Raw genomic sequence first — 16,291 nt, 5'->3', positions numbered from 1 at the left:
TATCAGAAGATTCCCCTCAAAAGGCTATGCTGCTTTGGGGCACAGACCAACCCTATAACCTCCTTCCCAAGTTCCTCCTTTGTCCTGCAGATCTTGACAGGGCCCAGCAAAATTCCCTGCTTAGTTTCTTATAACACTTTCTAGTCAGGCTGATCTCCTGCAGCTGAGCCAGAGGCTCCTTCCAGCTATTGGTAACTCCCTGTCTGGATCTGTGGTGTGGGGAGGCCATTGGCTGTTCCTGATCTGGCCCCTCAGGCAGGGTGTTCTCACCCAGCCCCTCACAGAACTGGCTCAGGGAAGCCAAAATCACTTCAAGGAGACCTACCTCCTCCTTTCCTCTAGGGACTCCAGCCTGTGGGGTGGGAACTTGTTCAGATCCAGGATTAGCACTGGAGCGGGGCCAACAGGAAGGCTAGAAACCTCGTGGGCAAGAAGAAGAGCCGCTTTCCCACTGGGCCTTCCCTGACCTCTGACCCTTGAGCACCGAACCCCCATGCTTCTCAGCTCTTCTGATAGTAGTGATGAAAACGGGGGGGGGGGGCTCAGATGTGGGGGGAGAAACACAGTGGGAGAACAGAGTGGGAGTTGGGGGGGAGGGGTCTGAACTCAAGACTGGCCTCTGCTCACACCCCTTCCTGACCTACAGGAGCCTCCCTGTGAAAGACCTGGCGGTGGACAGCGCCTCTCCCGTGTACCAGGCTGTGATCAAAACCCAAAGCAAGCCAGAAGATGAGGCTGATGAGTGGGCCCGCCGGTCCTCCAACCTGCAGTCTCGTTCCTTCCGAATCTTGGCCCAGATGACCGGGACAGAATACAGTGAGTGAAAGTGTTTAAGTGTGGCTAGAGAAGGTGGTGCAGAGAGGTCCTGGCTCCAGAATAGACTTAAAGCCTGTGGAAGCTGAGGAGTCCAGACACCTGCCCTTGAAGATTAGTTAAAACCGATAGAGTTGGCAGCTGATAGAGAGCCTCCGGGTCCCCAGGAAGGTCTTCCATTCTAACCCCCAACTCTTAACAAGAACAGAAGCCTTGTCATAAGCTTCCAGCAGGGTGATGGGAGGAGAGGACCCGCAGGACTTCTCTGACCACTCCCAACTACATCATGTCCTCTCGACTCCCTCTGGTGGAGGTCTGGCACGCACACACTCACTGTTATCGCTGACAAGATGGCATAGCACGTGTTCAGGGCCTGGCTGATTCCTAGGGACTTACTGCCCACAAAGCTCTTGTGACTTTTCTTCCTATGTTCACTGTGAGTCCTCCTGACCAACTTCTTTCTCCCACAGTGCAAGACCCTGATGAGGAAGCTCTGCGAAGGTCAAGGTAGGTGCCTAAGTCTTGGGTTCCGTGGCCTTGCCTTCTCACCCCCTCCCTCCCCGGGTAGCCCCAGGCCACATGACTCATGGAAAATACCTTTCATGTTTCTGTATTTGAAAAGCTCAGCCCTTAAAGGGCTCCGGCAGATCCAGGCTTGGGTGACTTTCCCAGGTCACCAAGGTAGATACAGGAGTGAGGAATTTTGGCTTTCCTGGCTCCCTTACTGGGCAGGGGCAGGGCTGCTTTGGCCTTCACTGGGCTTTGGAGAATAAGGACATCTTTCCCTGTGAGGGCAGCGGGCCCATGCCTCGCCTGTGCACTCGACTTTGTGCTTGTCCCCTTGTCCGTCTGAAGGCTTGGCACTGTGAGCAGGCACACGAAGGGCCATGCTAGGCACAGATACCTGACCTCAAGACTCTCCTGCCCATACATACGTTGAAGCACCAGTTCTATACATTGCTTGAAATGTAACAGCAGCTGCAAGAAAGTATGAGCCCTGGGCACAACGAGGGGCTTGTACAGGGCTAGGCATCTCAGGGCATGGTCTCCTGGTCAGTGGCAAGTCTGGGGCACCACCACTTGCCTACTGCCTGTGCCCCCTTAGGAATTGTAGCCCTGAGCATGAGTTGGGGCATGGCTGTTTTGAAACCCACTGGAACCTGTGAGGGCCTTCCATGGTGAGGCATGGGGCCTGTGATTATCTGTCTACTTCCGGTAGTGAGTATGTCGTCTGCATGTTCTTCTTGGACAGTCTGTCTGGGGCCAGCGAGTCCTGTGGTGGTCTCTCTGGGAGGGTCTGGGACTCACAGGCATGCTCTCCCCTGAGCCAAGCTTCCTGTACTTGCTAACTACACATGGTAGCCACAGAACTCTAGAAAAGCAGAGTTCTTGGGCCAGCTGGAACTCCATGTGCTTTTGATTGTTGAACTTGTATTTTTGCCAACCCGAGCTGCTCCTACTTTTTGGCTGGGAGTGTGCTCCTCCCAGGCCTGCTAAGGGTGGCATGCAGTCCCGGAAATGTGCTTAACCTCTTAGCTCCTGGAGTGCATCTCAAACAGAGCACCAGACAGATATGCTCCTGCCGCATTCGGCACAGACGTGGAGAGTCGGCCGCTCTGTGTGGTGGAGCTCTCAGCTCTCAAGTCCTCCCGTGCTCTGCTGACCTTACATGCTATTTCTGTGTTTCCCCCACCCTCTTCACGGAAACCACCCACATAGATGTCCCAGGAAGCGATGAGGACTTTCCCAAAGAGTCAATATAGGGGTCGTTATGCTGCCTCCCCAACACAGTAAACAGCTTACACCCCAGGTTTCCTTCCATCGGGAAAGAAACTGGAGGCCTTTTTCTCCCCTCCATAAGACACACCATCCTTCCTTCATGGCTTCTGCCACCTCTTCTGGTCACTTTGTGCTCTTTTTCCTGTCTGATATGCTAGGCTTAAGCCTCGTCGCCAACTGTTTATGCTCAGAAGGAAAGCGTCCCAGTAGGAGAGCTAACCTGCTCCCTGTCTCCCCTGGAACATTAGCAGGTCCCACCATAGAGTTTTCTCAAGAGAAAGTCTGGCAAGAGTTCCCAAGAAAAGGCTTCAGCCAGCCCTCATCCCCAGGCCTTTCCTCCCAGGATTTCAGGTCCTTCAGTGAAGACTTTGAGGCTCCAGCAGGAGCAGAGTGTGCAAGACTCCTCATTCTGTCTCTTTTTCTGACTTTAATTTGTTGAGGGTTGTCCCCCCGGACAGAGCCTTCCCTGTGTCCAAATCCCAGCAGTCTGGGATTCTGGGGCAGAGGCTGTGCATGCCCTAGTTCCATTATGCTTGGAGCAAGTAAAGTCTGCAGCTGCTCGGGCCCTAGGCTCATTCACTCAAGTGGCCATATGAGCAGAAGGAGGCACGGTTGTCCCTTGTGTGCTGCCTTCAGATCGCTCAGGGGACTTGCTTCTCAGTGGTCAGAACCACACCCTGATCCCAGAGTTAGAAGCTGACTCCCAGGGCCCATCCTGTGAGCTGATGACAGCTACCACCCTGCACGTCCCTCCTCCCACATTGGCCCCTAGTATTCTGGCGAGTCTGAAGGCCACAGCTGGAGGCCGGGACTTCCAAGCACCATAGTCTAAGAGCCAGCAGACCTCCTTCCTCTGTCCCTCTCTCCTCTTTCTCCCCACCACCCATGCTTTTCCCTCATCCTTCTTTGTCTTTGGCTAGCAAGGAATTTCCCAACAGTACCAAACAGAAAAACATCTACTAGAATCATAGAGGTTCTAGAGTTGTCCTTCACTTTTGTCATTGAGCACTGATGACAAGCCGTCCCTGAGTCTAGGTGGGCTTTGCTAGAACTGGAAATTCAGCGGCAAGTGGCCCAGTCTCCTTTTGCGCCTCCGTTGTGTCTGTGAGAAAGTTGTGAGTGTTTGCAGGGCTGTGCGGGTCTTGCCGCAGAACCTCTGCTTGCTCTGCTTCACCCACTCACCCTGACCTCAGAGAGGCAGAGGAAAGACCCAGCACCCAGATGGCGGATTCGCTGGTGAATTTCTGTGTGGCTCTGGACTGCTCATGCGGGCATCTCTGAGCCTCTTGGTATAGTGAAAAGGTTGGCTTAGACCAGGGTTTTACAGCTATGTCAGCAATTAGCAGACCGCCAAATTTGTGCAACCATCCTCTAGAGTTCCAATGTGCTGGACTCAAGGAGCAGAGACAGAGAGAGACGATGTCAGGTCAAGCAGATGGGAGAGTGGACCTCAGTGAATGTGGGGATGTGGGGTGTAAGGACCAGGACTTGGCGATTACGACTGTGTGTAACTGTTAGGCCAGCTTTGCCTAAAGTCAATTTTCCTCGTTCGTGCATGCTGGGCACTCATGTTTAAATTGGACTTTTCATTTTGAGGTAATTGCCAACTTACTCGCAGTTATAAGAAATGACAGGAAGATGTCGGGCAGTGGTGGCACATGCCTTTAATCCCAGCACTCGGGAGGCAGAAGCAGGCAAATCCCTGTGAGTTTGAGGCCAGCCTGGTCTACAGAGTGAGTCCCAGGACAGCTGCATATTGAGACCTCTCAAAAGAGAAATAGAAACAAAAGACACGGATGCTAGGCCGGGATGGAGTAATGGGAGGGGCTTACCTACACGCATGAGGTCTGTATGGAGGCATGTGGAGTAGCCGTAGACGTGTTCGGTCTCCATGACTGCGGTGGCGGTGAGACCAAAACGCAGGCCCCATTAAACATAATCTTCAGTGTCTGTATAAAGTCTATGTGCGAATCAAATGAATTTTATACCAGGTCCCCAAGAGATCTCATTACATATGCGAATATTCCAAAACCATCTGGATCAAAGTTATGCAGCCTATAGCTCGCTCATTCGTTCCCTGTCACTATATATTTTTTTAAAGATTTATTTATTATGTACACAGCATTCCACCTGCATGTACACATGCAGGCCAGAAGAGAGCACCAGATCTCATTATAGATGGCTGTGAGCCACCATGTGGTTGCTGGGAATTGAACTCATAACCTCTGGAAGAGCAGACAGTGCTCTTAACCTCTGAGCCATCTCTCCAGTCCTCCCTGTCACTATTAAGTAGCATCCTACGATGAGGATGTAGCAGTTAGATTTTTTTGTTTTTGTTTAGCTTTTAATTTACAGGGCTACCTCTGGACAGCAGCATCAACATTACTGCTGTTTAACTGTGTCTCTGTTCAGGTTGAGTGCACTGTGTTTATGGTTAAATGTGATCCCTGCCACTGGTTCGCAACTCTGCCGTGAAGGAGCTAGAGGCCCTTCTGCCGGGACGGCTTAGACACCAGCATCATTGGCTGGCTTTTCCTCACGCTCCCCCCCTTTCTACATTCTGGCCACCAGGTGCCTACATTGTGCCTTTACCTGGGCAGCTGTGGTTGAGCCTCCCAGAGGCCCACTGGCAGGAAGTAGCAGGTCCTACTGGTTTGTTTCTATGGCAGTGAGTATGAGAGTGTGCTTGGAAACCAGGGTAGGCCTAGGCTGTGCTCAGACTTGGGCCTACAGGAGCCCTGGGTAGCGTGCGAAGGTTTTTCTTTAGCCTGTGAAGGTCTAGTGCCATTACTCAGTACCTCTGGGTAGGTGAGGAATGCCAGGCAGTACAGGGAGGTGACAGGTCTACCCACCAGCTCTCATCACTGAGGTTAAGCGTTCCTTCTTCTTAGTGCCCACCTAGAGGACAGCATCTACTCCCGGCCTGCCTGCCTGTTTAGTTCAGTTGTAAGAGCCCACAGCCAAAGCAGCTCTGCCCAGCCCTAGCCCCAGTGGACCAGGGATCCTGCCTTCCTTTGCCCACTCTGTCCATTGGCCCTCTAACCAGGCCCCTACTCTGTACCTTTCTCTGTGGCAAGGCAGGGACTTTGGTCCCTGCGTTTTGTACCAGAACTCCAGTCTTGCCCTACCCAGTCCAAGCCAGCCCTCTATAAAGTTAAGTACCCTAAGTATGGCAACACATCCCCAAACCATTTCCCTATCTGTCCCAGCTCCGGGCAGGGAACTAGTGAATGTGTTCCCTAACCCCTCTCTTTCTCCCTCTCTCTCTTTCTTTTTTCTCTGTTTCTGTCTCTGTCCTCTCTCTCTGTCTCTGTCTCTGTGCACAGGGAAAGGTTTGAAACGGAACGTAACAGCCCTCGTTTTGCCAAGTTGCGCAACTGGCACCATGGCCTTTCAGCCCAAATCCTTAATGTTAAAAGCTAAAAGGCTGCTTGGATGCCCCCCTCACCCCTGGCAGGCTGGACCCCCGCCCCTCTCCCACACAGATCTGGCAAGTGAGCCCCATGGTGATGCTTGATACTGAACAACTGTGCTGGGGGGGTGCCTCTGCCAGGTGACTGTAGCACTTCTGCTCTCCGCCCACCCCAGAGTTGACAGCTGAGGCCCAGAACCACGCACTTAATACCTCCTACCTCTCCAACCCCCAACCCAGTGTGACCATCCCAACTCCCGAAAGCGGAGCCTCTGTACACCCCTCGTGCAAACCCTCAGCTGTAGTCCAGAGAGGACACAACAGGGTTTGCTGGCCCGGCACTGCCAAACAATGAAAATGTTGTGGCCACTGTTCATTTGCCCACGTTACCTGCAGATCAGGCTCCTGGCTGGGCACCCACTTCTCTACACTTGTGTGCTGGCTTCATAGTTCTTTCTCATGTACATATAAGCATGCTTGTTTTGAAATAAAGAGGATTTGAAACAAACAAACCAAGCCGCGATCATGCTGTGCCTGTATTCGTGCCCTGCACCCCACCTTGGGAGGGCCTTCAGGGACAGCGTCTAGGACAGAGAGGAGACGTATGGCCAATGGAGGGGGTGGGGGATACCGCCCAGCATGTGAGCCTCAGTGCAGCTCTGCCCACTGCTGCTTTCTTATACCCCAGGCTAAGGATCCCAGAGTGGGGGGACCCACACTGGGCTTCTATTTGCCTCTCACAGATGGGGGTTACCCCAAGACTGTGGCTTCTCCTTCCACACTCAGCTGTGACTGACAGGTGGCGCCATCTTTTTTTTTTAAATATTTTATTTATTTATTATATAGGAGTACACTGTAGCTGTCTTCAGACACACCAGAAGAGGGCATCAGATCTCATTACAGATGGTTGTGAGCCACCATGTGGTTGCTGGGATTTGAACTCAGGACCTTGGGAAGAGCAGTCGGTGCTCTTAACCACTGAGCCATCTCTCCAGCCTGAGGTGGCGCCATCTTCCCTCGCCAACAGGAAAGCCTTTCACCCAGGCAATCCTTAAGCTCAGCATGGCCTGGGTGTTCTGGGAAGTACTTTAGTGGCCATGCCTAGACAATACAGTTTACAGGGAAGCCAGGAGGAAGCAGAGGCCCTTGATGGGGAGATGGCAGGCCTAGCAGAGTCTTGGTGACAGGAATGTAGAAAAAGGCCTCCAGCTGGGTTGCTCTTGGCCCCACCTGTGGCCTTGTGCATTTAGCCAAGCTAAATCAGAACATCCTTGGCTGAAAAATTCTAGCGCTCACCAACAGGGCTAGCACTTTCTTTCTTTCTTTTTTCTTAAAGATTTATTTATTTATTTATTTATTTATTTAATGTACAGCATTCTGCCTGCATATGTGACTGCAGGCCAGAAGGGGGCACCAGATCTCATTACAGATGGTTGTGAGCCACCATGTGGTTGCTGGGAATTGAACTCATGACCTCTGGAAGAGCAGTCAGTACTCTTAACCCCTGAGCCATCTCTCCAGCCCCAGGCTAGCGCTTTCAAAGCCAGCACCCCACCCACTGCCCAGCAAGCAGCCTGGTCCCTCACTGCATGGAGTTATGGTCTGGGAGCATGAGGATAATGGTATTTGGAAAATGAAGGAGGGACAGAGGACCAACCCTTAGGATGCCCTGCCTTCTCTGTGGTTGAATGACTGGAACCCCGTTCCCACTCCTGCTGTCTGAAAACACTCTTTCTCTCTGGCGAACTCACCAGGAATGGACAGCCCGGGGAGTTCTATCCAGTGCTAAGATGCTCTCCTCAGTCTCTCTACCAGCCTGTTCCTCCTTAGCCTCCCACTTCTTCCTTCTTCTAACAGCCTGATGCCAGGGCCAGGGCAAGTCCAAACGATCATCACCCTGTATGCAGGGTGCACATAGGGAGGGCATCTTCCTTCATCTAGGCAAGCTGGCCAGGCTTAGAGAGGTAATATAGGTCCCAGGCAGTGGATGTCCTGTGAGTGGGGAACGGCCTGAGGTGATCACTCAAGTTGATGGACTCCAAGCATCTTGTCACCAGCTCCGAGCCTGTTAGCACTCTCTTGGAGCCCATTAGTTAAAGCTCTGAAATGTTCTTACTTGCTTTCTTAGAGCACCTCAGTGCCTCTCACTTCCAGGCCACTGTGAGCAGCACCTTGAATGACTCCAGGCCAAGGTCCCACATAAAGCCTTCGGGGTAGAAAGGAGAGTTCTCCTCACGTAGCATCCTGTGTCTGTGAGTGAGCCACCTTCCTGGCCACCATGAATGCTAACAGACTCAGAAAGGGACAACTGCAGCCTCAATGCAAGACTGATATCATGGACTCCAGGGGCAGGGGTTCCTCTGGTTGGTGGATGAGATAAGGCTTCCGGGAAGGAGAGGCTGGTGTTCTAGATCTCGAGGGAGGGGTGGTGTGTGTGTAGAAAGGGAGGCTGGGCATCTGTCTAATTTGAGGGCACAGAGATATCAAGGAGAAGAAAGGGATTGCAGATGCCTGTACAATCATTTTGGCTATGATGCATGGAGTGGAGAGACGGTTGTGGAGAGCAGTGATCCAGATATTGAGTTCCAGGCTATGGGATTTTGGCTGTATTTTGAGGGTAAAGTGGAGTGAGAGAAGGCTGCAGAGAACTGTTCCCACTGCCCACTGCAGCTGATAGGCAACACTCACAAAGACCAGGGGGTAACAGGGGCCTTGTAACAAAGTGGCATAGCTGAACTCCCTGAACCATAGCCAGCAGGATGAAAGACAAATCATTGACCTGGTGGATGGCGGCATAAACAATTCTCTGACCAACACCTGAATGGGACTCTCTCATCATCCAGTCAACAGACATCGTCATACTTCACTGTCTCAGCTAACACCGGTGGCATTGACATCCCCTTTCACAGCACCAGGACCAATCAGAGCTTGCTACTCTGAGTTCTTGCTGAGTGTTTCCTTTCTAGGATCCCTCTCTGCAGACGCCAAGAAGCCACCAGGGTCTAGAGAGGGGAGAAGAGACGCCAATCATCATCACCATCATTGGCCGTCCCAACTCAAGTCCAGTGACCACAAATCCCAAGGCTCGACACCTCTACCCTTCCAGACATACCACAGTCGCCAACCACCACATCAGTGAAACTCTGATTCCCACCGCCAAGGGCAACCACATGGAGTGAGGGCACAGGCCCACCTTGATACCTCCCAGATAGAGGAAAACATGAGCAGTAAGAGGGACTACAGCTAGATAGGGCTACAGTCGCCTGTAGGCAGCCACAAGCATCTGATTCTAGTTTGTGTGGGTTTTATTTTTTAACTAGGTATTTAAACTGAATTATGGGGTTTGGGGATAGAGCACGTGCTTAGCGTGTATGTAAGGCCCTGGGTTCTATCCCCAATACCCCACACCCTGAGGGAAAAAAAAAAGAAGAAAGAAAACAGGAATCTGAATCTATGACAAAGGCAGGAAACAGCTGTGGAGTTGTAGGCTGTAGGCCTGGCTGGGGTGATCCCTTGGGCACTTTCTTTAGGACTAAAGTCAAGTCTGCGTAAATTCTCTGCCATGCTTGCTTGCTGGTGCCTGCTTTTTGGAATTTCTGGAGACTCATGGATCTTCATGCAGAAACTGACCTGGAGCAAGAACCCAAGATCCTTCTGGATGTATTTGATATCTCTTCTCCCCTCTCTAGACCCTGGGGACTTCTTGGCGTTTGTAGAGAGTGATCCTAGAAAGGAAGCACTCATCAAGAACTCAGAGTAGCAGGCTCATGTGCATGCCCATGTGTCTCTTATAAGTGACTTTGTCCCCGCCCTGCGATCAATGGTAAATCTTTCTGGGGCCTACATCCAGTTCCAAATTTATTGTCTGAAATTCAGGGTTCATTTGTAACTCTTGATAGGGAAGGCTGTAGATAGGTTGGTCTGGTAGCACCCTGGAACAAAGAGTACAGACAAAGCCAATGTTGTCTTTGCCCAGCCTGGTCATTCCCATCACTCGTGTCCCGTGCAGGTCTTCAGTTTCTAGTGGTCCACTGGAAATGTGGGATGGAACCATGGAGGGCCACAAGGTTCTTCGTTATCCTGAGCCTTACAGTACTTGGGCATGCTGTGAGGAGACCTTTAACAGACATCTTAGCAGGGTTCAAGGTCTGCAGGTTCTCAGGGGTAGCACATAATCTTCACAGCTTTCAGAAACAAGGTGTTTCATAAAGGATGGGAAAACTGCTTCATAGATGTGCCAAGGACATAACTTCAAAAGGCCTGCAGACTAGGCTGCCCATGGCCTCCTCTCTGACAGCTAAGCCCTGAAAGACCCAGGAAGGACATAGCTAACATTCTTAGCCATCCAAATGGGCTGTTCCCTATGGGATAGCCAGCATGCAACTCTGCTACTTCTCCAGCTCTAATCCTTCCGTTCAACTTTGCACCCCTTTTCTTTCTTACTGGATGGAGACCAACTAGGAGATGCTTTGGTAAGCAGCTTGTGGCTTCCTTGCATTCCTATCTGGGACAGACTGGGTTATCTAACTTGTTACTCCATGTGTGGTCCACAGACCACCGGCAGTAGCCTTACCAGAGAACTTGCTAGATATTAGATCCAATCTCACTATAAACTTAACCAGAAACTGCTCTGTGATATTTTCTGTTTGTTTTGTTTTGAGACAGGGTCTCACAATATAGCCCAGGTTGTCCTGGAACTCCCTGTATGTCTAATCCAGGCTGGCCCCAAACTCAAAACTTCTCAAATGCTGGGATTCCTGGTGGGTAGCACCAGTCTACCGAGCTATGGCATTTCACCAGGGAGGCAATGTCTCCCAACCTCAGGTTCCTTATCTCCAGATGAGACCCATGAGACTAATACAGGGAGGTTGAAGGATGAAAGGAAAACATGGGCTAACACGGGCATGGTGGAGCGCTTGGAAGAGGGACATGTTGAGATGTTACTTATGTCCAGTAAGAGTCTGCCTTTGACCAGAAAGAGATTCTACTTGTCTGACCACGAGAAAACATTTCTTTCCTCTTCTGCAAAATACTGGTTAGGACTTGAAATCAGAATGGCCCTCGGTCATTTTGTTCTGATGGGTAACTTCTAGAACCTTGAGTAGATGAATTTTGTTTCCATTTCCTTGGTTATTAAATAGGGTTGATTGTGTCCCATTAGAGGGCCATTGTGAGATATTGGAGGCACAATGATGGGAACATGAAGTCAGTGAATGAACGGCAAGGGTCTACGGGAGCTACTACACCATGGGGGCAAAAGATTCATCTGTTCTCTCACAAGTATTGCAAGTAGAAATAGCAATCAAAGATTTAAGAGTGATCTGGGTGTGGACGAACCCTCCTATGGTCCAGTTAACAGGGAAGCTGAATCACGGGAATTACTTGGATACAAGTGTTAGAGACCAACCCTTGGATGGGAGGGAGGACTAGAAGGGAGGACTGGAGGCAGGGAGGAAGAGAGGAAAAGATTCTACTTTTCTGCTTTCTCGTGGTTTGTGTGGGAGAGAGGGGATGTCATGAATGCTTGCTGGGGAAGGGGTACACACGCACATACACATGCACATTTCTGTGCTTGTGTCTGGAAGCCGGAGGTCAATATCAGGTGCCTTCTTCAATTGCTGTCTACTTTAGTTTTTGAGGCAGCATCTTCCACTGAACCTAAAGATTGGCTGGCTGGTAAACCCCAGAGATTCTCGTTTCTTTGCTTTTCCCAGTGCTAAAATTCCAGATCACCTGTAACCTGGCTTTTTATGCTTCTTATATGGATGCCAGGGACCTGAATGCAAGTCCTCATGCTTAAGCAGCAAATTTTTATTCTCTGTCTGAATCATAGGAAGCAGAGCAAATCCCAACAACCCAAACTCTGACTGTTCTGTCTTAGAGAAGTTCTGGGGACAATCTGGGCTCACAGAATACACTGGCATTCAGGTGGAGGCGTATGGACATCTGGTCTACCTGAGCTGGCGGCATGTGCTGGTGCTGGATATGTCCATCCTACCTGATCCCACTGCTGCACTCTGGCAGAGCTGTGGCTCTGCTTCCAGTAGGAAGACCCTTCAGATCTCCAGGGGCTTAGAACCATGGTTGTGTCACACTTGACTGTGTAGCACACCTGGGCTACCTGGTGACACCAAGATCTTTGAGCATAGTAGGTTCTACCTGTCCTCTCCCCAGGATCTACAGATTCTGCCGCTCCCCAGAATATGACATGGAAAGGGGCACAGGTTCTGTACCCCTGAACCATCCTCGACCACATTACCTCTTTCTGGACTAGGTAGCCTGGATAGATCTGCTTTCCAGGGTAGCTTCTGTCTATCTGCAGTCAGAGTACTGTCAGTGCCCTGGGCTAAAATCCATATTCTCTTGGTCTCATGGATCTAGCGCCTAGGACTTTCAAACTCAAACTCAAAATATCCTTTTTTGGGGGGGAGGGGTTAAGCGAGGAAATGTTTGCCTCTGACTGAATGTACAAGCAGGAAGGGAAAGGGCAAAAAAGATAGGAGAAGGCTCTGGTTGATATCTCACTGTGCTTTTCCACTGCACCGTAGTTTGCTGAGAAAGGAAAACCTTCCAGGGAGTGCAGAAAAACTGAGCAGTAAACATCCCTCCAAGATTTTGTTGCCAGGTCCCTCCCCTCCCGTAGGTCTGACCACACCCTCCTGGGATTGGAGAGGCGCTCTTCTGGCAGCACCTGGGGGGTGTTCCCTCCACACACACCTAGGTCCTACTCCTTATGCCAAACAGTTGGTCCTTGCCACCCACCCCCTCCCACCGCTCACCAGACCTGGGGCCCACGTGACCTGTTGTCTTTTTTGATCCCGCCTCATCAGCACCCCTATTGAGCATGCTCCAGTGTGCACAAGCCAGGCCACTTCCCCGCTGCTGCCTGCTTCTGCCCCGTCGCCTGCTGCTGCCTCTCCCATTGCGGCCTCGCCAACCCTGGCCACAGCTGCTGCCGCCCATGCTGTTGCTGCCTCCGCTGCAGGCCCTGCCTCAAGCCCCGTGGAGAATCCGAGGTAACTGGCCCACAGACGCCAGACCTAAGAGTGGGAAAAGGAGGCGAGAAAGGATCCACCCTGAGTCGATCTGTGGACATCTAGATTCGGACAGTTAGGTCTCTGATGTTTTCTAAGGAAACCAAGACTGGTGTTGCTTCATGCAGAGTGTGAGGGGAAGCTGGGATGCATTGCCCATGATGCACCAGTCATGATTACTGAGAGGGTTTGTTGCTGCTCCGCCCCCAGCGTAACAACATCTCTAGTGATAGATTAAAGTCACACACACACACACACACACACACACACACACACACGTGCATGTGCTAGTGAACACGAGTAACACATCACACATAAACCCATCACAAAGGAACCCTGTGCTTATCTTTGTTCTCAAAACTCAGATAAGGAACATAATAGTTATTGCCCATGGGCTGGAGGAAATCAAGGAAGGCTCTTTGGAGGTGGGAACACTGAGCTAGTCAAGTCAGATAGCTTAGCTACTAATTAGCCCACCTTCCAATCTCCCCCACCTCCAACCCCAGAGACAGGGTTTCTTTGTATAGCCTTGGCTGTCCTGGAACTTGCTTGGTAGAGCAGGCTGTCCTCAAACTCACAGAGATCCAGGCTGGCTTCAAACTCAGAGGTCTGCTCACCTCCGCCTCCTGAGTGCTGGGACTAAAGGTGGGCACCACTACCCAGTCTTTTCTCCTCTTGATGTGGAAACATTCTAACCTCAGAGGTCCCTAGTATAGCGGAACTTAACTCTCTCCTCAGTTGAGAACTTTCCTATTTGAAATGTTGAGAAAGTGACCTCACCTCTGAACCTCCATTTCCTCCTCAGTTAAGATGTCTAGAGAAGACGTATATACTGAGGTCGCTATTGGAAACACCTAGCGCACACAAAACAGTTGAAATAAGTGCTCTGAGTTCCTGTGTCTCAGCCTGCCTTCCAGGGTGCCCACCAAAACAGAGGCCAAAGGAAGGGGGCATGCAGGGAGGAGGAAGAAAAGAGGGGGAAGAAGAGGAAGAAGAGGAGGAGGGGGGCAGCTAGATGGATCATCCAAGAGTGGCCAGCTGGTACAGCAGTGTTGGCCCTGTTGGCTTCCAGGAGCTATCTAGTTGCTGTTTCCAGCCAGGACCCAGATTCCCCAGCCTTCAGGGAAAACATGCCTCATTGGGTCAGGGTGCAGAGAATCACGGTGCAGCATGAGGCAGCTTCCCAGCATCCGATGGGTTGCCAAGCCCAGCCTTGCTCCAGCTCAATTCAGTCACTGTGGGTGAGCCCGGCCCTGCCTTCCAGAGTGGACCTGTTCCATTTTCCTAGGACAGGATTAAGAAGACGGTCTCCCCTCTTCATCCGCCAGACTCTCTCCTCATTAGGGCCTTTCGTCCTTCACAGAGAAGGAACTCTGGTGAAAAGTGAGAAATGTTGCGGAGAAGGGTGAACCCTTCCAATCTACACAGGGACAGAGAAGCATTGTGCTGAAGCCTAGGAGCGGTCCAGCCCCAACCGCGCCTCTCACTGAAGGGCAAACTCCAGTTCCAAGGTCCAGGTCTCCGTGTCCAGGCCTGCACACTCACTGCTGAAGAGGACTTCAGGGCACTGGGTTAAAGTAGAAGGGGCCAGAAGGCGCACTCAGAACACAGATACCTCCCTTCCCACACATAGCCTCAAAAGGAGATGAAGCTCCTTGGATGTCCACCTTAGTCCGCCACTAGATATCTTCAGCCCTGTTTCCTTTCCCCATGCCAATCCAGGATGCTGGCAAAGTATCCCCCAGTGGTGGAAAGAATGGCCCTGATCCACTGACCCTTAGCCTCATCCAGCCATGGCAGAAGCTAGGCACCCTTTGCATACCATGTCTTCCTTCCTGTCCACCAGCGTGCGTGCTCCTCTGGCCTTAGCACAGGGATCTAGCCACACAGGACAGTGGGTGCCTTAACTGTAAATGTGGTGTGAAAGTCAGGTAAGGATGCCCAGCCTTGGCTGGGACTATCCGGTCTCCCCTCGGTCCACTCAGACTACTAGTGATAGGTTATTATCCCATGGCCATCTATCCCTTCCAGAGACCCAGATGAGAAGGCCATCTTCATCCTACAGCCTGGCCCAGCAGGTCCAGTGGGCCCATGGGGAAGAGGTCGGGAGAAAAACAAACAAACAAACAAACAAACAAAAAACACACCAAGCCAAAGGCTGGGGATTTATTTTCAGGGGTTCATTTCTCCAACATCCCACCAATAACCCATTTGCTGGGTGTGGTCAAGGGTCCCCTTTAGGATATACGAACATGTAGCAAGAGAAAGGTGTTAGTTTAAAATGAAGAGAAGGGCTTAATAAACAAGTGAGGTCGGGAAACTGTATCAGGCAAGAAGAAAGAAGCTGCTGGACTCTGGATGCTTCTGGAGCCTTCTACACCCCACCCCCACCCCCATCCCCACCCCCACCCCCAAGAGAGAGGCCAAGCTTGGCATTTCTCGAGGGTAAAGAACTGGGACAATTTTGTACCTCCCTTTGCTACCGTTGTCTCTGAGCCACATGTGGGAAGCGGCTGCTTGCTCTGGGGTCTTGACAACTGAGCCACTAAGTGCAAGCAACATGAATTGTCTAAGTCTAGTGGGTTTGCTGGGAGCCGCCAGGGCTCCTAGGCCTCTTCCCACGAATGCCATCAAGACTGTTTTGATTTTTTTTCTCAGAAAACACGAGACTAATTGCTTCCTCCAGCAGCAACAGCAAGGAATAAGATAAGGAAAGTGGGTAGCCAGAGGGATCCCAGAAAAGGAAGAAGCCATGACCATCTCGACCTCCCTCTGCCTTGATCCACAGACCTACCGCTACAATTCTGTTTGTGGATGAAGGGCCCTCCCTGTGCTCTTTTGTCTTTCCCAAGGCAGCAGCACTAGCCACAGGGAGTAGCTTCCTCCCCTCTAAGACTCTGGCTTCTTTCTGGACTCTGGAAGCAATCCAATGGGTGTTTCTGTCACAGTCCTGCCTAGAGATCAGACAGCAAACCTGGAATGGCATTAGATACCAGAGCCCAATAGACTGTTCTTGTTGTAACTCATCTGCCTTGGTTCCAGGCCACAGGCTTCTGCTTACAGCCCTGCAGCAGCCACTTCTCCAGCACCTGCTGCCCATACCAGCTACAGTGAAGGTCCAGCTGCCCCTGCACCCAAGCCTCGGGTTGTAACCACTGCCAGCATCCGGCCTTCGGTCTACCAGCCAGGTGAGAGCTGGGGGGTGTGGGGGGAGTGGGTTGAGGGCTCAAAGGGTCATCTGCTTCAGGCCAAG

The 16,291-nt window shown here is 51.4% G+C and overlaps 1 protein-coding gene across 16 annotated transcripts in view; it reads left to right on the top strand.

The window, feature by feature from the left end:
• The window catches only part of Ldb3 (LIM domain binding 3), a 64,178-nt gene that overhangs the window by 21,160 nt on the left and 26,727 nt on the right, over nt 1-16,291 (top strand). For 8 of the 16 annotated variants that reach the window (NM_001277166.1, NM_001277165.1, XM_017600209.3 and 5 more), the window contains 4 exons: nt 647-816; nt 1,284-1,320; nt 12,835-13,020; nt 16,081-16,226. In NM_001277166.1, coding sequence (NP_001264095.1) covers nt 647-816; nt 1,284-1,320; nt 12,835-13,020; nt 16,081-16,226 — 539 coding nt within the window. Of the gene's footprint in view, nt 1-646; nt 817-1,283; nt 1,321-5,918; nt 6,521-12,834; nt 13,021-16,080; nt 16,227-16,291 lie in introns of those variants that run through there. The other 8 variants (XM_006252644.5, XM_017600211.3, XM_006252641.5 and 5 more) reach the window with 3 other exon arrangements.

The sequence above is a fragment of the Rattus norvegicus genome, chromosome 16 (assembly GCF_036323735.1).
Source record: "Rattus norvegicus strain BN/NHsdMcwi chromosome 16, GRCr8, whole genome shotgun sequence".
NCBI lineage: Eukaryota > Metazoa > Chordata > Mammalia > Rodentia > Muridae > Rattus > Rattus norvegicus.
This window is presented reverse-complemented; position numbering and strand designations above follow the sequence as displayed.